Raw genomic sequence first — 23,542 nt, 5'->3', positions numbered from 1 at the left:
CCCCTTCAGGAAGTGGATGTTCGCCGCCCACAGCGACGTCGCTCAGCAAGTAAGTAAGTGTGATGAGGGTGTAAGGGGTGGGCAGACCCCTTACAAGGAAGCACAGGTTTTCTCTGAAGTGGTTAATGCTGTCCCCATAGAAACTGTACAGGAGGGAGGAGGAGCCGGCAGCTTAGGGGGAAAGGAAGTGTGTGCTGAAGGCAGTTGTGTCCGGGACGGGAGAGAAGAAACAGCCAGGGGCAGAGTGTGGAGCTGAGTGGGCAGAAAGAAAGAAAGAAAGAAGGGAGCTGGAAGAACAGGGAAGCCGGAGAGAAAAGGAGCGGGCGGAACCTCATAGTGCGAAGCAGTCCCGGTGTGGGTCCGGGCTGTGGGTAGCCATAAGTGGGAGCCAGGTGAAGTAGAGTAGCCGGGCACATCCCCACTGGAGGAGACGTCAGGGCAGGCTTTCCCCAGCTAAGAAAAGAACGTGAAGTCATCTGTAACTGCCGGTTTTTGGAAAGAGTTGTGAAATAAAGAATGTCTTTTATTTGCATCGATCCATGTCTGCAGAGTCTCTGTACAACCGACGACGGCATCTGCACCACCACACTCTGCCCCACCAAGACATCTCCCGTCCCGATAGTGACGGCGGAGCCAAGGGTAAGCCTGACAGAAGGGGCCACGACTACAAGCCCAGAGGCGCCCCTGGCACCCCGTTACATGTGGCGTAGTCGGCAGGATCCGGATCATATGCAAGGGGTCCCGCTCCAAGAAGAAGGAGATCAAGTGATGCCGAGGACACTGGATCCAGATTATTGGAGAAGAGTCCCGATCCCTTGGTGGGAAGAGGAAGAAGTGCATAAGGCGTTGGACCGGGCACAAGATGGCGGCAAGATGGCCGTTGTCTGTGAAGACACAGAAAGCGCGCGCAGAATTGGCGCCAAAAGAAGAGCCTGGGGCTGGCCGGTGCCGAAAAAGAAGTTCGGAGTACTCCGCCCAAAGAGGGGAGGTGCCGGTCCCAGGGCACGAAGGAAGATATGTGAAGTGGGCGGTGTTCCAGAGAAAAAGAAGAACCGCCGCGTAGGGGTCGACCTGATGTGTGAGACTGGGGGTGGAGTATACCCAAGAGCGGGAAAAGTAAGCCCGCCTCCACTTCCTCCAGCATCTCCACTGACCCCGACGCCATTACCAGAAACGCTGACTCCGAGCAAGATGGAGACTCCAGGAAGACAGCAAGCTGCGGTAGCCGCACTAGTAGCGACTAGCCTGGGCAGAGGACGCCCGAAGCAGACTGCAGCTGCGGAAGGACCCACCCTTAACCTACCGGCTGTGCCAGGAGGACCGGAGCGGCCCACTACACAAGAGGCCGCACAGTGGCAAGAGGAAATCGAGTGGGAGGAATGCCAGTACCGGCGGCGGTCGCAGCAAAGACCGGTGCTAGCTGAACTCTCCCACCCGAGACGCACATTGGCCGTAGCTCCGGAAGTGATGCCCGGACCGAGCGCTGACCCGGAGAAGGGGACCCCGGCGGTGTTGGCTATCCACCAAAACCTGACCACTCATCCGGTCATCGTCATGGGCAGCCCTCAGCCGTCCCGTGCAGCGACCCCCTCACCCCCGTCGGGGGCAGAAGAGACCAAGCCGGAGACCGAGACGTTGGAGCAACCCGCCAACTACGAGCCCTTCCGGAGGCTGCGCCGGTTGCCCGGACAGTCCCTGTCGGAGTACGTGCAGGCCCAACGAGCCGAATGGCAACGTGCATATCATCCGGAGTGACTTTTCAAGACCGGAAGATGGCGGGCCTGTTTTTGTTCAACACCGGCGTTGTTTTGAGCCGGAAGAAGGTGTGTTGTTTGTAACCGTTCAAGTTGCTGAGCCCGGAAGAGAGCCTGATGCTGGACTGAGCCAGGGGCTCCCTCCGCGTCGTTAAGAAGATTTTTGCCGAGTTGTGTTCCTGCCAGCTAACGTCTAAGACCGGGAGTGCTGCAAAAGCCTCCGGGCAGAAACTCCACTAAGACCGGGAGTGCCTGCCGACGGCCTCCGGGCACGACTAAGACCGGGAGCTTCCAGGAGGAACTCCGGGCGCTGGACTGGTGTGCCCTTGCGGGTGCCCTCAGGTGAACATGTTCGCAGTTTCATTAAAATGACTTTGTTTAGTTTTAAAATGTGATTTTAGATTTTTGCCTTGCCGGGAGGCTTAGGCTTAAAGAGGGGAGGTATGTAAGGGGTGGGCAGACCCCTTACAAGGAAGCACAGGTTTTCTCTGAAGTGGTTAATGCTGTCCCCATAGAAACTGTACAGGAGGGAGGAGGAGCCGGCAGCTTAGGGGGAAAGGAAGTGTGTGCTGAAGGCAGTTGTGTCCAGGACGGGAGAGAAGAAACAGCCAGGGGCAGAGTGTGGAGCTGAGTGGGCAGAAAGAAAGAAAGAAAGAAGGGAGCTGGAAGAACAGGGAAGCCGGAGAGAAAAGGAGCGGGCGGAACCTCATAGTGCGAAGCAGTCCCGGTGTGGGTCCGGGCTGTCGGTAGCCATAAGTGGGAGCCAGGTGAAGTAGAGTAGCCGGGCACATCCCCACTGGAGGAGACGTCAGGGCAGGCTTTCCCCAGCTAAGAAAAGAACGTGAAGTCATCTGTAACTGCCGGTTTTTGGAAAGAGTTGTGAAATAAAGAATGTCTTTTATTTGCATTGATCCATGTCTGCAGAGTCTCTGTACAACCGACGACGGCGTCTGCACCACCACACTCTGCCCCACCAAGACATCTCCCGTCCCGATAGTGACGGCGGAGCCAGGGGTAAGCCTGACAGAAGGGGCCACGACTACAAGCCCAGAGGCGCCCCTGGCACCCCGTTACAAGGGTTTAACGACTTTGTGCGACACGAGCAGCAATTTGCCCATGACGCACAAACGACGGGGCGGATACAATTGCTCGTACGATCTCACGATAGATCGTATCGAGTGACGCCCGCATTAGTGAAAATTACTTCATTACTTGCCAAACAATTTTATTGCTAGTAATGGAGAGAAAAAAAAATCTAAAACAAAAACACGCTTTAATCCATTCTGCAGCCATTATTATGTGCTGCCCCGACAGCAGATCGAACTGCTCGGATCCGTTGGGGTGCTTGTTTGTGGCTCAAGGGTCTCCGGACCCGGGGGCTAAGGGCCACACTCAAATGTGAAAGGGGGTATTTACAGGAGAGTTATAGTTTGTGACGCCACCCGTGGTGTACGGTAAATAGGGAATACCGCCGCTGCCGTTGGGAGTACCCGGGGTGATGGAGTGGGGCAGCAAGGTGTCGTTGCCCTCTACGGGTAGGGGAAAGCCTGGGACTCTGGATGGAAGCCGTGGGATGCAGGGGTCACTCAGGTACTCACTCAGTCAATAAACAGACAACCGGGTAAACCAAGTCTCTGACTGCCGCTTAAAGGGGAGCTCGTCCGGGTCCCGTCCCCTGCAGTACTGCCTGGTGATCTGTGACCTGCCTCCTGGCACAAAGTGTAGATTCTCCGTAGTGGCCCAGTAGCTTGGAACTTGCCGGGCCCCGCTCCCCACTGTGGCTAAATGAGGGAGCCTGCTCCCAGGGGCTCACGCTTGGGATTTCAGTGGGCCGCTTGTGTGGAAAGCCCTATCCCCCTCGTTGCGCTAGTGCCCCCGATCCCTGAGCTGGTGGGAATAGTCCAGTAGTCCAGCCCTGTCCTCCGTAGGTTAATTGCAAGGTTGCCTGAAGCTTCTCCCCGACCTAGGGTCTGTGTACCCTGCCGTGCCTTCGGTCCTGGACCGGTGATAGGACCAGGCTGCTGATCGTCCTCACTGACAGGTCCCAGGCACCTAGCCTCAATCCCCTGCAACCGGGGGTCCAACTCCTCTAGGCCCAGACCACCGTCTGCAACCTAGTCAGCATCCCCTGGTAGCCACTACTTCCAGCTTCCTCGGAGCTCTTCTCAGCTCGAAGGCTACTCCTCGACTCTCTCTACTCGACTGCTCTAACACCTTCCACCTCCCATCTTGACCCCTAGGTGTGCGACCCTATTCCGCTTAAGCCGACCACTGGTGTGTCTGGTGGGTGTGGTGCAGAGTGTATCTAGGATTTGATTTGCTGTTGGAGGCAGTACTGCAAGATGGGGACCCAGAACCATGAGGGATATGGAATATTGCACGGTGAGGGCAGTTTGTGCAGTACCCTGTGACGACCTGAATAGTCCAGGGGCGTCACAATTACATCATGTGCTCAGTGCAACATGAAACATTTGTCGAAAGGCCCTCTTTAAAGGGAATCTGTCAACAGGTTTTACTATGTTAGCTGAGAACAGCATGAGGTAGGAACACATTTCAAGCTGCTCTCAGATGAGGTAACACAATCCTGCTGACTGATTCCCTTTAAGGCACCCTATTTGCATAATAGAGGCCAAAATGTGTGCTTTATCCTCTATTAAGCTTTAATATGTAATTATACTTTTTTAACTGTATATAAAATCATATTGGATTACCATTTGCCATGCAGAGGAATCCAGTAAAGAAGACTTCTGTACAGTACAAGTTTTATTTTTAACATAGAAGCCTATGGGTGACGTATGCCACAGTATGACTATACACTGGTATTTAAGGCTGAAAAGCGTGTGACAGATGGTCTGTGATACCACTTTTAGATCTGAAGCAGTTTGGTCTGGTCAGTAAGGGCTCCGCGTCAGAGAAGCATGGATCTTCTAACCTATGATAAACTTTACTAAATTCAGAGGCACATTCACTTAAACATTGCATAAACGTATTTACAGCATCTTTACAGGACAGTCTCATACACTACATACTCAGGTCTTCTCTGGCCATTCTCCATATAGGAGCACCTTACAACCAGGTCCTCACTTTCAATAGCATACCACCTTGTACTTGTGTGACGCCCTGGACCCCAGGGGTCACAGAACACCATCACACACATACACCCCCCCTTCCTGGTAGGGACCATCCGACAAACAAAAACCCTTGTTGCCTCCTCCAGGGTCTGATGTCCACACCAAGTGGGGCAGAGCCAGGCGGTTGGCCCCACCCACCGAGGAGTTCACAGGCCTGGAGGCGGGAAAAACAGTTAGTTAGAGTTTGGAGTTCAAGTGCAGTGGAGTTGGAGGTTGAAGTGGAGAGACTGTGAGTGTCTGGGTCGGAGCCCAGGCACCGTCAGCAAGGTCGGCAGACGGTGGTGGCCGTCTGCAGGAGATAGTGGACGTCCGCGGAACCGTAGGACCGGGGTCGGGCGGTGGCCCGCCGGTACCGAACCGAGGAACGGAGGGAAGCTAAGCACCAAGGCAGGGTACTCAGACCCCGACTAGGCTCGGAAGCCGCCGTAACAGTCAAATTCTCTGATTGCGGTCTGGACCTCAGGGGTTCATTCCCACCCAAGTCCCGTCAGAAGGCAACAGCCCAATCCGTCCGGATAAGAGCCACCGCCAACGGCCAGAGATCCAAGGGCCAGCGTCTGCAGGCAAAACGGGCTCTCCCGACACGTACAAGCCGGGGAGCGGACCACCCGTTGGAATCCCTAGGGGTCAAACACTTACACACAGGTGCAGGGAAAGACAGCCGCAACCAACCCGTCCGGGGAGAGTGAAGAAGCCGCAGCCGACTGTGGGCCCCGTCCATCCAGCCCGTTTGGTTTACCAGAGACTGTCATTGACTATCTGAGTGAGTACACCAGTGCCATCCGGCACACCGCTGCCCCGCATCCGCGCTGCCTCCCCGCATCGGCACCTGCACCTACATCTATCCATCCATCGAAACCCCCCCAACCGGGGCCCCGGGACCAACTGCCCCTACCCACGGAGGGGCCAACACCTCAGCTGCTCCCCACCATCGCTCCCGGGAACCCCCGTCACCAGCAGCAGTGGTGCCCACCATCACCACAACCCCGTGGGTGGCGTCACAACCGACATCCTACCACCAAACCTCCCCCTTTTCACTCGTGGGCGAGGAGGCGCTGCTCGAGCCCCCGGGACCGGCCCCGTGCTCGAGCCACCGAGGAGCAGAAACACCGTACCCGAGCGCCAGAAATTCCCCAGGCGAGCGGCGTTCCCCAAAAACCCCTCTCCACCCGCGACACTTGCCCTCACTCACCATGGGAAGACCCTTGTCTCCTGCAGTGGCACAAATCAGTACCCCTAATATGGTTGCTCCTGGGCCGTGACTTGGCTCACCCTGCCTTTTTGCTCATTAGCTCTTCAGGCTAAACTGTCCCACATGGGATTTCTATCATTATGCCTCCATATTCCATTATACACAATTTGGCTTCTTCAATTGATAAATAAATATTAATGTCATGTTCTGTGATTACCTAGAGGTGACGACCTATAATGGTGAACCAAACCTACAGTCCTGTAAAATAAAAAATATTTTGAACTGCGGTGATGTAGCTTAGGAAGTCCAGATTACTATATATATATATACAGTATATATATATATATATATATATATATACATACTGTATATATATATATATATATACACATATATATATATATATATATATATATATATATATATAAAATCTTCCTTCACGTAGAGTTAATTAATGAGGTTGTTTATTGTGTCCTGTGGATTGTTGATCCACTCCTCTTCAATGGCTGTGCAAAGTTGCTGGATATTGGCAGAAACTGGAGCACGCTGTCATATACGCCGATCTAAAGCCTCCCAAACATGCTCAATAGGTGACATGTCCGGTGAATACAATGGCCATGCAAGAACTGGGATGTTTTCCACATCTAGGAATTGTGTCCAGATTCTTGCAACATGGGGCTGGGCATTATTATGCTGCAACATGAGCTGATAACCATCGATGAGGCACAATATGGGCCCCAGGATCTCATCACAGTATCTCTGTGCATTCAAAATGACATCAATAAAATACACCTGTTTTTTTGTCCATAGCATATGCCAGCCCATACCAAAACCCCACTACCATCATGGGCCAGTCAATTTACAATGTTGATGTGGCGCCCTGGCCTAACCAGGTCGTCACAAATAACATACAAACACCCCCCACCCCCATCAGACAGGTACATCAGCCAAACAAAAACCCTTGTTGCCTCCCTCCAGTGTCTGATGTCCACACCAGGGAGGGCGGAGCTAAGCGGTTGGCCCCACCTACCTAGGAGTTCACAGGCCTGGAGGTGGGAAAAGTGACAGAACAGTCATAGAACAGTGGAGGAGTGTGAAGTGAGAGGAACAAGCACTTGGGTGTCTGGGTTTGTGACTCAGGCACTAACAGCAAGGTTGGCAGACGGTGATGGCCGTCTGCAGGAGTGGTGGAGCAACGCGGAACCGTAGGACTGGGGACGGGCGATGGCTCGCCGGTACCTACCGGGGAGCGAAGTGAAGCCAGCACACACAGGCAGGGCCATCGGACCCCGACCAGGCTTGGAGCCGCCGACAATAGTCAGATCCGAATGTGACTGGAACCCCAGGGGTTTCACAACAGCAAAAGTCCCGATTGAAGGCAACAGCCCACACCGTGAGGGTATACAGCTACCGCCTAAGGCTAGAGACCCAAGGGCCAGCGTCTGCGGGCAAACGGGCTCCTCCGGTACCCATACACCGGGGAGCGGACTACCGCTGGGAATCCATAGTAGTCAGAAAGAAGAACATCAAGGTGCAGGGAAAGACAGCCGTCATCACCTGTCTGGAGAGAGACACTGCAGCCGGCTGCGGGACCCGTCCATCCAGCCGTTTGGTTTACCGAGGACTTTGTACCTTTCTTGCTGAGTGAGTACACCCGTGCCATCCGGCACCGCGCCGCGCTGTCCCTGCAACCCTGCACCTCACCAACCCTGCCTCCCCGTCACAACATCACCGGGCCCCGGGAACACCGACCCCTACCCACGGAGGGGGAAAACAACATCCAAGCTGCTCCCTACCATCGCTCCCGGGATCCCCGTCACCAGCAGCGGTGGTACCTATCTTCACCATGTGGCGTCACGGACTAAATCCCCCATACCAACCACCCCTTTCACTCACGGGCGAGGAGCGCCGCTCGAGTCCCCGGATCCGGCCCACCGCTCGAGCCACCGAGCAGCAGCAGCAGCCGCAGCAGCGCCAGACCCGAGCGTTTGCGAGAGCGCAGCAGCGACGGCGTCCTCCCCGCCCGCGACATTGACATCAGCAAACTGCTTATCCACATGACCCCAAACATGCAGTCTGCCATCAGCCACGTGTGGTGAAAATCAGGATTCATCCCTGAAGAGAACACCTCTCCAATAGGCCAGACGCCATCGAATGTTCACATTTGCCTACTCAAGCAGATTACAACACGAACTGCAGTCAGGTGGAGACCCTCAATGAGGACGATGAGCATCAGATGAAGTTCACTGAAACAGTTTCTAACAGTTTGTGGGGAAATTCTGTGGTTATGCACACTGATTGTTGCAGTAGCTGTCCGGGTGGTCGGTCTCAAACAATACTGGAGGTGAAGATACTGGATGTGGAGGTCCTGCACTGGTGAGGTTACACATAGTCTACGGTTGTGACACCAGACCAACGTTTCGTCCCATCAACCAAGCCAGTCACACCCATAACCTGTCAGGAGCCCGTACATTCTAGACTCAACCCTAATTTATGTGATCGGTGTAGAACAGGACAGGAAATATACTGGACAAGAATGGAGGCTGAGAAGGTGAAGGAACCTCCAGGTCATCTGACTAATCATGTGCCTGATCACATGACCGGTGAACTGGAAGGTACTATATCTGTTCAACTGCTGCAGCCTCCATGAAGGTCCCACTAACTCCTGTCCTGCTCTACACCGATCAGGAACTGCAAGAGGAGGTAATGTATAGTATGTGTGTATATGTATATGTAGTCTGTTTCTCTCTCTCTGTCTGTCTCTGTCTGCCTGTTTCCCTGCCTGCTTCTGTCTATTTGTCTCTGTGTCTGTCTCTGTCTGCCTCTCACTGTCTGTCTGTTTCCCTGTCTGCCTCTTTCTCTGTCTGTCTCTTTTTCTGTCTGTCTCTTTCCCTGTCTGTCTCTCTGTCTGTCTGCCTCTTTCACTGTCTCTCTCTCTGTCTGTCTCTTTCCCTGTCTGCCTGTCTCTGACTGTCTCTTTCCCTGTCCGTCTCTTTCCCTGTCCGTCTCTTTCCCTGTCCGTCTTTGTCTCTTTCCGTGTCTGTCTCTGTCTCTTTCCCTGTCTGTCTCTCTCTCTCTCTATCTGTCTCTGTCTGTCTATATCTGTCTCTTTTCCTGTCTGTCTCTGTCTCTTCCCCTGTTTGACTCTGTCTCTTCCCCTGTTTGACTCTGTCTCTTTCCCTGTTTGTCTCTTTCCCTGTCTGCCTGCCTCTGTCTCTTTCCCTGTCTCTCTCTGCCTCTGTCTGTCTCTTTCCCTGTTTGTCTGTCAGTCTGTCTGTTTGTCTGTCTATCTCTCAGTCTGTCTCTCTGTCTCTCAACAGAAATCATATTACCTCACACATAAGCTTCTTATACTAAGAATGTCCTTCGTTGCGTATAGCAACCAATCACATCTCTTAATAATGACCTGTAGTTTCCAGCTCCATTGAGTTTAAAGTAAGCAGATTTTTTGGCGAATAACTGTAAAGTGCAGGGTTAAATTTCCCCCTCAAAACATAGTCTATGACATTTTCTGAGTCAAATTAGGCATCTGTGCAAAATGTTTTGATTGTAAATGCAACGGTGCGGATTCCTTTAGCGGATGGACGGACACACACACACACACACACACGCATGCACGCACGGTACGTATATTTTAGACGCTTTATATTTTGACAGTTTCTGTACAGCTTAGGCATTTCCAGATACCTTATCTGAAAAACAAGCTAATTTCCAGTAGTAAATGTGCATCATAAAGCTCTGTCTTGCAAGGATACCACAGAGATAAGAAGAGATAATGGTGTCGCCTGAGGAGAGAACAGGTAGAAGTACATTTTCTATTACAAGTCAGCTAATGGGCATAAAAAGTAATGAGCGTGGAGAAGTTTAGTACCAGACGAGCGGTTCTGTGACGGGAAACTGCAGCTTTTCTATATAAACATAATAAACATCAAATATGTACATATACCATATTCTTACTTTTACCGTCACATTAACAGAGTTTAATAAGAAAGGTGTCCCTTTCACACTGTGCTCTCCACAATCAGCGGTCCCGTCAGGGCTTATATCCGAATCCTCCACCAAATGGGATTTGGACGTATGTGCCAATGGGGCTATTAACTATAATGGTACAGAAGGAGTCACCACGTGCTTTGTTGTGCACCATTTTCAGACGTATACACCTACTAGAGGCGGACACCCACATGTAAACCTCATCTGAGTGTCTGCCTACAGTAGGTGTATACGCCCTGAAATGGTATAAGACAGAGAACACGATGACTCTATCTGTATCATTATGGTCAATGGCCCTGTTGGCGCATACATCCGAATCCAGTTTTGCAGGGGGGGTTGGACGTAAGCCCCAACAGGACCGCTGAAAGGGAGACAAAATGCATTTTAAGATCATTTTCAAAAAAATGCGCAAAGTTTGTTAAAGATGATCACTATATATTATATACACAGTACCTTAAAAAACTATTCACAAGACGTGAACGTTTCTACATTTTTTCTCGTTACACCCATGAACATGAATGTATTTTATTTGGATTTTATGTGATATACCAATACAAAGTAGCCAGTATTTGTGAATTTTCTTTGATCTAAACCATCCACTGTAGCTCTGGCAGTATGTTTAGAGTCGGTCGTTGTCCTACTGAAAGGTAAACCTACGCCCCAGTCTCAAGTCTTTTGCAGCCTCTAACAGGTTTTCCTATAGGATTGCCCTGTGTTTAGCTCTATTTATCTTCTCACCACTTCTGACCAGCTTCCCTGTCCCTGCTGTAGAAAAGTCTCCCGACAGCATGATGCTGCCACCACCATATTTGATGAATTCCAAAGACCCCAAGGCACCAAAGATTCTCCTCCACAAAAACCTTTATTGACCTCAGTTATTGACGTTATTCACCTTATTTTACCTCAGAAGTTGTACAATATTCGCTTTAGTACCGTATTAGTGACTAGAGAGTCATATGACTCCAACTTTTTATTAGCAGTGGATGCAGGCTTTTTACTCTTTATTTTAGACCAAGATCTTTGCCCTTATAAATCGGACCAACAACTGCATCATTATTAGGGGCTGTTTCAGAGATCATATCAGGATTCTTACTAAAGTAGTGGTTCCATCTTAGACTACGAACAAAAATGAGTTAAATCCACTTCCCTCTGGAAGGTATCAGTAGGTGTAAAAGGGCAGAAAGACAAGCCCTAAGTTGCCCGAGTAGACAAGCCCTAAGTTGCCTGAGTAACCTGGAATTCCCCAGACTGTCCATCTTCTTTGTAAGTGGTGACTCATAGCTAGATGTTTTGTAAGTGAGAAAACAAACACCAGTGGTTAACTTCTTCATCACCCGAGTCCAGGTTACTCAGGCAACAGCCACTAAGAGTCATCCCAAGGGTGGGGGCACTGAGTGAGGAAGAGAAACACAAACAGTTTTGACTTCAGAACACTCTGAGACAGCAAAGGATCAACAGGTCCCCTGGGAGGTATGCTACACTCAGCTCCCCTCAGGGGGACCGCCCGGGATGTGTGCTTAGGAGCTATCTCGGGAAAGGAGGAGAAAGTGCAAGAACATCATGGGACTTGTAGTACCACGGCTACTATAGAGAATGCTTCACAGAGCTTCTATAGCTATGACCGGCCAGACTGGAAGAGGGCGAGAGACAGAGGCGATCGATGGTGAGACAGACATGCAGCTGGGGGGGAGCTTAACCGCTTCCACAGTGCCAGCGCAGTCGGAGTGCAGAACCCTCAGTTGGGGACACCTTCACGGACTCTAACAAATCTGCAGGGGTTGGGGATTTCATGTCCCATCGCCCACCACCCACTTTCCTGGAGCACAGTGACATATAGGATCCGGGTTCGGGTTTACAGCCAGGCCTCACAGCGAGGACCCGCGTCACCTGTATACAGGACAGGACACTTAACATGGACAGTGAAGTCCCCAAGTTGCTTCAGGCCATGGGGAGCCGCGAGTCAATGCAAGGAGGAAGGTCTCACACATTTCCACAGACACCGGTGATTGCCTCTGATTTACCCGGGACCGGCTGGAGTCCATCCATGGCGGTGGAAAGGGGCACCTCCAGGGACCTTTAAGAACTGTGAGTAAAAAGAACTTTGAACCACAGCCCCGTTGTTGGCCTTGTCATTGCTGGCGCCCCGCGCTTCGGCGCCATCAGCCAAAGCCATCGCCCACATCCTCCCTGGGGCTCGCTCCAACTGTGGAGGGAGCTAGACTATCTGGGCTGCGTTAACATCAGCCCCGGAGGAGAGCAACATCTCGCAGCAGTGGCCAATTCCTGGCCGCGCACCACAGGTGGCACTACAAAGCATCCCCCATTCCCATCTGACAACGCTCCTGGAAAAGGAAAAGTCACAGGAAGGGTCCACGGCGGAGGAGGCCGGGACCCCTATCACCACTGCAACCGGTGACACGCTTCCCAGGGACCCTTCACACTCCTTCCATCCCCCTTTACACCGGACACTCGTTTGTTTGTCCTTTGCATGTAGCTGACAGGGCCATGGAGCCGGGTCAGGCCAGTCAAAGCAGAACCCCACAAAACCACTGGCCTAGTGACGAGTAACCCCTGAGGCCCTGTGGGGTGCTAAAAATGTCATTGCTAAGATGCTGCACACTGCATCAAATTGGGTTGGGTGTATTGGGATGTCCTCCAGTGCCGGTATTGAGGGAACCACATTAGGGTGCTGCCCATTTTTCATTGACTGCTGAGTAGGAGAAGCTGAACAAATCTTATTCCGTTATTTTGTGTCTAAGAAATACAGACGACATAAGAATTGTAAAAAATGGAGACACCTACCAAAAATGGTTGAAAAACAGATCAACACATGGATTAAAACTGGTCCTTTTATAGATTACGGGTGCGTTCCCAAGTAGCGGCCATGGCTCAGCTGCAGGACAGCAGGAAACGTCCTTGTGGTTTTCTTAATGTTTATTAATGGCCGGGTCGTGGGAACTTGTGCTACCTGCAGTGCTAGGATCTGGTTTTACTTTTTTCTTTGTTTCTTGTAAGGAATGGACGTCAGTCTTCCAGAAGCTGAAATCCGAGGCTGATGGTCTGGCTGCCCTGAACGACTGTACAGATGTAGAGAAACTAAACAGCGCATATGAAAAATTAAATGCACTCCATGACGAATACTGGACACTGATGGATCGGAGGCAGGCTCTCTTACTGGAAGCCAATGACTTTTTTAACTGCGTTAACAAGGTAAGCAGGCAGGAAATGTGGTGCTTGGCGAGCGCTTCCACTAATGGAAATGCTTTTAAAAGCAGTAAAACTAATGCTGAAAGTTATTTTTTTAGAACCACTTTACCTGTGTGTGGTGTATAGTAATATAATGCTAGGTGCAGCATGTACTAAACTACAAAAATGGAAAGGGCTAACTTTTATGGATAGAACAAAATACGTTTGAGGCTATTTCATTGGGAACATGTCACTTAACCCTTAAGGGCCCATTACACGCAACAACATATCTAACGATATATTGCCGGGGTCACGGATTCCATGACGCACATCCAGCATCGTTAGCGATGTCGTTGCGTGTGACACCAACGAACGGCCGTTAACGATCAAAAATACTCACCTTATCGTTAATCGTTGACATGTCGTTCATTTTCAAAATATCGTTGATTGTTGAGGACGCAGGTTGTTCGTCGTTCCCGTGGTAGCACACATCGCTACGTGTGACACCTCGGGAATGACGAACTACAGCTTACCTGCGGCCGCCGGCAATGAGGAAGGAAGGAGGTGGGCGTCATGTTACGGTCGCTCATCTCCGCCCCTCCGCTTCTATTGGGCGGCTGCTTAGTGACACTGCTGTGACGCCGCACGAACCGCCCCCCTTAGGGTGATTTGCCCGTGACGCACAAAGGATGGGGGCGGGTACGCTCGCTAGCGATATCGTTAACGATATCACTGCGTGTAACGGGGCCTTTAGGCTGTGTGCCCACACTGCATTTGTATTGCATTTTTTTCATGCGTTTTTTCTTGCAGATTCAAAAACACATCACAACAAAGTCAATGATAATTCTGACTTGCTGTGCACACATTGCTTCTTTTTTGCTTGCAGATTTTGCTGCAGAAAAAAACTCCAGCTTGTCAATTCTTTCTGCGTTTTTTCCCTGTGTCTGATATAATCTATGGCAGTGCTTGAGCTCGATCACTACAGTGGATAATATCTGTCAGTGCTGCACTTGAAGCACTGACAATTCGCCTCTGACATGGAGTGTGAGGCTCTCTGTAGCTTAGTAACCCGGGGTCATCATGGTGATGACCAAGGGTTGCAATGGCAGCGATCGGGTCCCTGTCATCACATTACAGGGACCCAACTGACAGGGAGAGGTAAGCGATCCCTCTCACCACTTCCTGAATGCAGCGATCACATTGATTGCAGCATTCAAGTGCTTAAACTGACAGAAGCGGCGGAGGCACCACTCCGGGCAGTGAGAGCCGGGTCCCAGTTGTAACATCAGTCGGAGACCCAGCAGCGATCGTGGGGGTACAGTGCTTGACTCCCTATAATCGCCATCACTAAAAAAAACAAATAGAAAAATGCAAAGAAAAAATGCGCAAACGCAATTAAAAAAATGCATGTTTTTTTCTGCTGCGTTTTTCCTGCCAAAACATGCAGTTTTGTGTGTAGAAAATCTGCACCCAAATCTGCTACTTGGGCACATGCCATTAAAGTCTTGATCAAGAGGTAATTGACACGTTCACAAACCGCCTCCAAAGGACTCGTTCACATGACCGTATTTTCAGTCCAAGTGGTCTCCATGAAGAAAATGGAAAATACTTAGATTAATGTTGTTAAATGCTGCAGTCCAGCTAAGTAATCTGCATGTGATAAATACAATTGCAGCATGCACTAGTTTTTTTTGGAAAATCAGATGAAATTCAACCATTGAAGTCTATGGGTGTGCAAAAAAAAAAAAAAAGTCGGGTACCTTACGGAGCCAAAGTGTAGCATCCGTTTTTTTCCAGATACATTGGAAATCTTTAACATAGGAAAATAAATGGTCTTGTACAAACTGCTGGAAAAAACGGATTGTATATGGAATGCACCTGCATGACAAGTGAGAAAAAAAATCGGCCAAGTTTTCTGGATGAGACTCCGAACGATTTTTTTATACACTCGAGTGATCCTACCCAAAATGTCAGTGCGGTGATTAAAAAAAAAAAAAAAAATAGCTATGAGAATCTCATCAGAGCTCATTCAGATCTCATATGACTTCTAATCGTGGTTTTCATGGATAGCACTTGTACCAAGGCCTAAAGCCCGTTTCAGACGTCAGTGATTCTGGTACGTTTGTGCTATTATTTATACGTACCAGAATCACTGACATACGCAGACCCATTAAAATAAATGGGTCTGCGCACACATCAATGATTTTTCACTGACCGTGTCTCTATGCAGCATACACGCGTGTCCGTGATTGCCGCACGGAAACTTGTCCGTTTTTTTCTGGCATTACTGATGTCCCACGGACCACACTATGGTGTGATCCGTGAAACACGTACCAAAAAATCATGTACATTTAAAATAAAAAGCTTTTTAAACTCACCTTCTCCAGCGATGCTGTGTGCAGCCTCCGCTCTCTGCAGCTTCCTAGCCGGCTCATGTGTGCCGCCTCCACATCAACAGCCGGGCTGCTCGGATCCGGATCCGCAGTGGCTCGAGGGGTCTCCGGCCCCAGGGGTCGTACGGACTCTCAAATAATAAGGGGCGTAATATGTACAGGGGATTGTCGTAGATACTTTGTGATGCCACCCATGGTGTGTGGTAAGATGGAGTTCCACCGCTGCTGTTGAGGAGCACCCAGGGGCGATGGAGCAGCAGCTGGGTGTTTAACCCCTCCGTGGGTAGGGGTGGATGACCGGGGCTCAGTGTCCAGAACACGGGAGGTTATGGCTGCTGGTGGCGGTGCGCCGGGCCGGACCAGAGGGTGTTGGTGTACTCACGATTAAATGATTGCACACAAGTCCGCTGGTAAACCAAGGTGTCAGTGGCCGGCTGTCACCTCCGGGTGTATACGGTTCCCACACTCGGCTGGAGTATCAATGTCCCTTCCTCCGGCACTATGTACTTTTCTCCTCCTTTAGACAACCTCGTGTGGAACGGGGAAGTACTCTCCCGGTTCTGTTCTTGTTAGGAGATGTGCCCGCGAAAACTGACCCTTTGGATCTGAGTGGGTTGTTGTGGATACCCTATCCCCCGCGGTGGGCTGCCGTTTCGCTCTATCTGGGCTAACACACTGAATCAACGTCTGGAATCCTGGAACCTTGTCCCTGGCCTGGTTAATTAGAGAAGGGGCTCGCAACCATCTTCTAACTGGGGTACAGGTACAGAGCCTGTGTACGGCTTCTGGACCGGATCTCCGCTGTCGGTACCGGCGGGCTCCAACACTGCCCCGGTCCACTTTGGATTTCCCGCGACCGGACTCCCGTCGCCTTTGGACACGGTCCACTGCTTGCCACCTAGCCAGTAGACCAGGGCCACTACCCTGGCTACCCTTCACTAGGTTCAGCCTTCACTTCCACCTCCAACTTTAACTTCCACTTCACTTGAACTCTAACTTGAACTAACTGGTTCCCTCCCCCGGATCCTCAAGACCCCTAGGTGGGCACTCACAATCCGCCTGATCCCACCCACTGGTGTGTCCTTCCTACCCTGAGGGGGGGTGGCTAGGATTTTGTGGCAGATGGTACCTGATGTGGGATGGTGTTGTGTGGGGTGTAGTGTTTCTCTGTGACCACCTGGCAACGCCAGGGCGTCACACATGCATATTCATGAATGCAGCCAGAGTCGACCCGGAAGTAGCTGCGGAGAGCGGTTGGCGGACGCTACAGAGCTAGGGACTTCAGCACCATGGACAGCAGGAACAGCACATATGAGCATACGTCCATGTGCAATCATGGATAACAGATCACGTATCACAGATTGCACATGGCCAACCCACGTGTGCCGTGAATCACGGAACACGGAGGGACATGTGAATGTTTTACACGTCAATGAAGAACGTCTGTGTTTTTCACTGACGTGTGAAACGGGCCTAAGACAGTTTTTCTCTTACATAAAAAATGGACGTCTTAATAAGCCCCAAATCAGTCAGCAGTAGAGATGAGCGAACCGGCCGTGGTTCGGCTCGAGTTCGGTTCGTCGAACGGGTGTCCCGTTCGAGTTCGGTTCGGTGAACGTTCGACGAACCGAACTCGAACCGCATAGGAAACAATGGCAGGCAATCACAAACACATAAAAACACCTAGAAAACACCCTCAAAGGTGTCCAAAAGGTGACAAACAACTCACAACACAACACAAACACATGGGAAAGTGACAAGGACATATACTCATGCGAAAACAAAAGAGCTGGACAAGGAAAAAGAGGAGGAGACACAGATATAGGCATGGCACGCCCTTCTAAAATCATGTAAAACACCGCAAGGTGACTCCAAGCGGAGTTCTCCCTTTTTTCCAAAAATTGGGCCACACACACACCCACCCCTTCAGTGGCAGCACTTGTGCCCCAGTTGTACACTTCACAGCTAGATTTGCATCAAGCACATTCAAAAATACGCCATACTTAACCGTCCCCAGGAGGACACCGGGGTAGGTAGCTAAGTCTTTCCTGATCCCAGCTCTGTTCATCTTTGATCATTTTTAAAAACAATGTAAGCAAGGGTTACTCCAAGCGGAGTCTCCCTTTTTTCCAAAAATTGGGCCACACAGACACTCACCCCTTCTGTGGCAGCACTTGTGCCCCAGTTGTACACTTCACAGCTAGATTTGCATCAAGCACATTCAAAAATACGCCATACTTAACCGTCCCCAGGATGACCCCGGGGTAGGTAGCAAAGTCTTTGCTGAACCATGACTTGTTCATCTTGGCTCCTTTTAAAAAACACAGCAAGCAAGGGTTACTACAAGCGGAGTCTCCCTTTTTTTCCAAAAATTGGGCCCCACACACACCCACCCCTTCAGTGGCAGCACTTGTGCCCCAGTTGTACACTTCACAGCTAGATTTGCATCAAGCACAATCAAAAATACGCCATACTTAACCGTTCCCAGGATGACCCCGGGGTAGGTAGCAAAGTCTTTCCTGATCCTAGATCTGTTCAACTTGGATCATTTTTAAAAACAATGTAAGCAAGGGTTACTCCAAGCGGAGTCTCCCTTTTTTCAAAAAATTGGGCCCCACAGACACCCCATCAGTGGCAGCACTTGTGCCCTAGTTGCAAACAGGATGTTTTGATTTGCATCAAGCACATTCCAAATCCACAAGCATTTACTCTCCCCAGGATGACACAGGGGTAGTAAATTCCTTGTGGATCCATGACTTGTTCATTTTGATGAACGTTAGTCTGTCCACATTGTCACTGGACAGACGCGTGCGCTTATCTGTCAGCACACACCCAGCAGCACTGAAGACACGTTCAGAGACAACGCTGGCAGCTGGACACGACAAAATCTCCAAGGCGTAACTGGAGAGCTCTGGCCATTTTTCAAGATTTGAAGCCCAAAATGAGCAAGGCTCCATTTGCAAAGTCATGGCATCGATGTTCATTTGGAGATACTCCTGTATCATCCTCTCCAGCCGTTGACTATGTGTCAGACTTGTTGTCTCTGGTGGACTTGCAAAGGACGGTCTAAAAAAATTATGAAAAGATTCAATAAAATTGCTGTTACCAGCACCAGATACGGTGCTCAGGCGATGAACCGGCAGGCCGAAAGACTTCTGGAGCGATGCAAGTCGCTCAGCTGCGGCGGTTGAACGGCGGAAGTGAGCAGACAGTTTTCGTGCCCTGGTCAGAAGGCCATCTAGATCGGGATAGTGTGTTAAAAATTGCTGGACAACAAGGTTCAACACGTGAGCCATACAAGGCACGTGTGTCACCTTGCCCAGGCGAAGGGCCGCACCCAGGTTTGCAGCATTGTCGCAGATGGCCTTACCAGGCTGCAGGTTGAGTGGAGACAACCATTTATTAAACTAAGTCTCCAGAGCTGCCCACAATTCACCCGCTGTGTGACTCCTATTTCCAAGACATGTCAAGCTAAAGACCGCCTGATGCCGTTGCGCTCTGTTGCCACCATAGTAATGAGGGGTGCGTGATTCCTTCTGCGCAGTGAGAACGCTGGTGGCTTGACCAGGCAGGCTTGGGGCGGAGGTGGCGGACCCAGATGAGGTGGAGGAGGCAGAAGCAGTGGAGGAACTTGGACAGACAGAGGATTGACACACAAGTCGTGGGGACGGCAAGACTTGTGCAGCAGACCCTTCACCATCTATCACCATAGTTACCCAGTGCCCAGTCAGCGACATGTAACATCCCTGTCCATGCTTACTGGTCCAAGTATCGGTGGTGAAATGCACCCGTTGACACACAGAGTTTCTCAAGGAAGCGGTGATGTTGTGTGCGACATGCTGGTTTAGCGCGGGCACACCTTTCTTAGAGAAGTAGTGGCGACTGGGCATCTGGTACTGGGGCACAGCGACAGACATAAGGTCTCTAAAATCCTGTGTGTCCACCAGGCGGAAAGGCAGCATTTCGGTAGCCAAGAGCTTACAGAGGGATAAAGTCAACCTCTTAGCTTTATCATGGGTCGCAGGAAATGGCCTTTTATTTGTCCACATCTGAGGGACAGAGATCTGGCTGCTGTGTGTAGACGGTGTTGAGTAGGGTGTCCCTGGAAAAATGCAGGTTTGTGAGGAAAGTGCAGGCGTAGACATGATGTTGCCTTCATCCAACGTTGGTGCTATCGATGTCTGAGAGAGCTGTACACACGCACTTGTTTCCCCTTCCAAACCAACTGACGACCTACCAAGCAAACTGCCTGTTGCGGTTACAGTGGTGGAAGTTGTGCGTGGAAAACCAGGTGTGACAGCTGTCCCCACAGTCCTAGAAGATGAAGAGCGCGCGGATGCACTGGAAGGGGAAGGCGGAGGATGGTTCGCTCCACTAGGCCGCATTGCAGCATGGTGAGCTTCCCACTGGGACATATGATATTTATTCATGTGACGATTCATGGAAGAAGTTGTCAAACTGCTGAGGTTTTGCCCTCTACTAACAGAATCATGACAAATTTTACAGATCACATAATTTGGGCGATCTTTTGTTATGTCAAAAAAGGACCAGGCTAGGCAAGGCTTAGAGGGCATGCGACCTGCTGAGCCCCCCCAGACTAGTGCTCAGAGGCAGAGTGGTGGCTGAGGATGCAGTTGTAGACGTGCTACCAGTGCTCCGACTCTGTCCAGGAAGGTGCAAGGTAACTTCGTCGTCGGTTGCATCCTCCTCCACCGCCTCTGTTGACCTCCTCGAGTGCCTGACTGTGGGTTGACAGTAGGTGGGATCTAGAACTTCTTCATCAATTGTTGTGTTTGCACTCCCCTCACCCTCAGACCGAGCCTCTTCTTGCCCTGACCGAATATTTAAGTTGTCATCCCAATCTGGTATCTGCGTCTCATCGTCATCAGTTCCTCATTGTCTATAACAACAAGTGTTACAGTTTGTGAAAAAGGGTCAACATTATGCTCAGAAACTTGGTCCTCACGGCCTGAATCAGAGTCACAAAGGTTCTGGGCATCACTGCAGACCATTTCCTGGTCTGTACTCACTGTAGCTTGGGAGCAGACCTCTGATTCCCAGGCTATAGTGTGACTGAACAGCTCTGCAGACTCAGCCATCTCAGTTCCACCATACTGTGCAGGGCGGATGGAGACTTCAGAGCTGGGAGAAAGCAAGTGTGATTGGGCTGACAACTCAGAGGACTGGTGTTTTTTGGATGCGGTAGTTGAGGTGGCGGAGAGGGCACTTGTTAGACCACTTGAGATCCATCCAAGCATTTTCCTTTTTTGGCCATCATTGTCCGTAAAAAAGAGAGCACATCGGATTGTCCACGGTAAGTAGTAGACATCTTACTTTTGCTGGAAGATGGTCTATCTTCAGCAGATGTTAATGGAGCTTTGCCACCTTCCCCACGGACAAACCCTTTTTTTCCTTTTCCAACACGCCTCTTCCCCTTTCCACCAGCATCTGTCATTTTGCCACTCATTTTGATTGCGACAAGATTGTGCACTTAAAGTGTGGTAGTAAAAATTGAGAGGTGGTGTAGATTTCAGCGGTGGTCTAGCTTTATTAACAGCAGAATAAACAACAATAATTATCCCTGACAATGCAACTACGGCACTTAAACTGGCAGCATAACTTGCTAGTGTAATGGCTTAGTAACAATGAGTTTGAGTGTGCAATGCAGGCAGACGTGCTGCAAATATCTTTGCACTAGTGGGACAATAATGAAGTCCAACAGCCACTTTTAGGATGCCACAAAGTTTCCTCAGTGTTTGCTAGTATAATGGCTTAGTAACAATGAGTTTGAGTGTGCAATGCAGGCACACGTGCTGCAAATATCTTTGCACTAGTGGGACAATAATGAAGTCCAACAGCCACTTTTAGGATGCCACTAAGTTTCCTCAGTGTTTGCTAGTATAATGGCTTAGTAAAAATGAGTTTGAGTGTGCAAAGAGCAGGAGGGTACAGTGGCAGGGTTGTGGGTCTGGGTAGAGGAAAGGAAGCCTCCCTTTCTATCCCTAATGGGGAAATGCAGCGAGGAAATCCCTGACCTTAGCTACACAGACGCTGTCATCTTGTGTAGCTGTTAAAATCTGTTTTCACGGACCTGACTGTCACCTATGGCTCTGACCCTGCCGGTATTAGCCCTTACAAGGGCTGAAAGAAACTTCTATCCCTATTCTGTATAGCGCTGTGTATAGAGCGTACACAGCAGTATCGGAGACAGGAGCTACGCCAGCGGTGACTGACACCAAGACGCATAAGGCATATAACGGCGTGCTGGAGGAAAATGTCCGTTTTTATAATGCAGGGACATGTGACATGGAAATCCTATCACACATGCCGTTGCTTCTCTGGCTAAAAGTCCACTTAGCTGTGTGTGTGTCTGGGATTGGCTGACATGCTGGCCCGCCCCACTACACGCGCGCGCTTAGGGAAGGAAGACAAGGAAAAAAAAAAAATGGCGATTGCCATTATCCAAACAGCAGTGATCTGAATGCGCTGTTCCCGCACACTATACGCTGAAATTTCATAATAGTGTGAGTCACAGAGTGACTTACACTATTACAGCGGAAAGCCAGCTAGTAATTAGCTGGTCTTTTTGCTGCTAGAACCGTTCTCGAACGTATCTAGAACTATCGAGCTTTAGCAAAAAGCTCGAGTTCTAGTTCGATCTAGAACAGCCCCCAAAATCACTCGAGCCGCGAACTGGAGAACCTCGAACCGCGAACCGCGCTCAACTCTAGTCAGCAGTCCCCTTCACTCAGCGCTCAAGTCACATGCTGGGAAAAAAAATGCTTTCCAGTGTAAAAAACAGGAAAATTGCCTGCAGTGGTCCAGAGCATGCACCTGAAAATGGGGGCACCTCTCAGATATTAGCTGTATTACTTACTAATTTAGGCAGATATAGCAACATTTTCTTAAGCTAAAATACCAATACAAAATACGTGTAAAATACTAAAGCAGATTAATACAACAAGTGCCGGTTACACACACACGGGAGCCCAGAGATTCATATAGGTACAAATGCAGTACCAAAAAAGTCCAGGAGATAGAGCAATTCCTGGGTTTACCACAGATTACCTTCATGGCTGTGATCACACACTGATCGCTTAAAGCGGGCTTTACACGCTACGATTTCGCTACAGCGATCTCGTTGGGGTCACGGATTTTGTGACGCACATCCGGCCGCTGTAGCGATGTCGTAGCGTGTGACTCCTAGGAGCAATTTTGGATCGTTGCAAAAATGTCCAAAATCGCTCCTCGTTGACATGGGGGTCCGCTGCCAGTTATCGCTGCTGTCGCAGGGGCGAAGTTGTTCCTCGTTCCTGCGGCAGTGCACATCGCTACATGTGACGACGCAGGAACGAGGAACATCTCCTTACCTGCCTCCGGCCACAATGCAGAAGGAAAGAGGTGGGCGGGATGTTACGTCCCGCTCATCTCCGCCCCTTCGCTTTCATTGGGCGGCCACTTAGTGACGTCGCTGTGACGCCGAACTGACCACCCCCCTTAGAAAGGAGGCGGTACGCCGGTCACAGCGACATCGCTATGCAGGTAAGTATGTGTGACGGGGGTGCCAGATTTTGTGCGCGATGGGCAGCGATATGCCCGTTTCGCACAAACGATGGGGGCGGGTCTCATGCTAGCGATATCGGGCCGGATATCACAGCATGTAAAGCCACCCTTAGGGTACGTGCCTACAATCAGGGTTATGTGGGGTTCTGGCCGCAGTGCATTTTTGCTGCGTTCTCCAGTGGAGGAGACTCAAGCGTCTCCACGTGAGAAACTGACATGCTGCGGATAGAAAACCCACGAAACTGCAGGTCAGTTTACGCAGCGATAAAAAGAAAGACATTGGGCATGAGATTTATATTTATTCCATCCACTGTGCTTGTCCTGTACTATGCA

General features: G+C 50.4%; 1 protein-coding gene across 5 annotated transcripts in view; it reads left to right on the top strand.

The window, feature by feature from the left end:
• Positions 1-23,542, top strand: part of CCDC141 (coiled-coil domain containing 141) — a 242,401-nt gene that overhangs the window by 95,680 nt on the left and 123,179 nt on the right. For all 5 annotated transcript variants that reach the window (XM_075317398.1, XM_075317401.1, XM_075317396.1 and 2 more), the window contains exon 7: positions 13,083-13,277. In XM_075317398.1, the coding sequence (XP_075173513.1) occupies positions 13,083-13,277 (195 nt within the window). The remainder of the gene's footprint in view (positions 1-13,082; positions 13,278-23,542) is intronic.

Source organism: Anomaloglossus baeobatrachus, chromosome 7, assembly GCF_048569485.1.
Source record: "Anomaloglossus baeobatrachus isolate aAnoBae1 chromosome 7, aAnoBae1.hap1, whole genome shotgun sequence".
Lineage (NCBI taxonomy): Eukaryota > Metazoa > Chordata > Amphibia > Anura > Aromobatidae > Anomaloglossus > Anomaloglossus baeobatrachus.
Note: the sequence above shows the minus strand (reverse complement) of the source record. Positions and strands in the feature narration are given on the sequence as shown.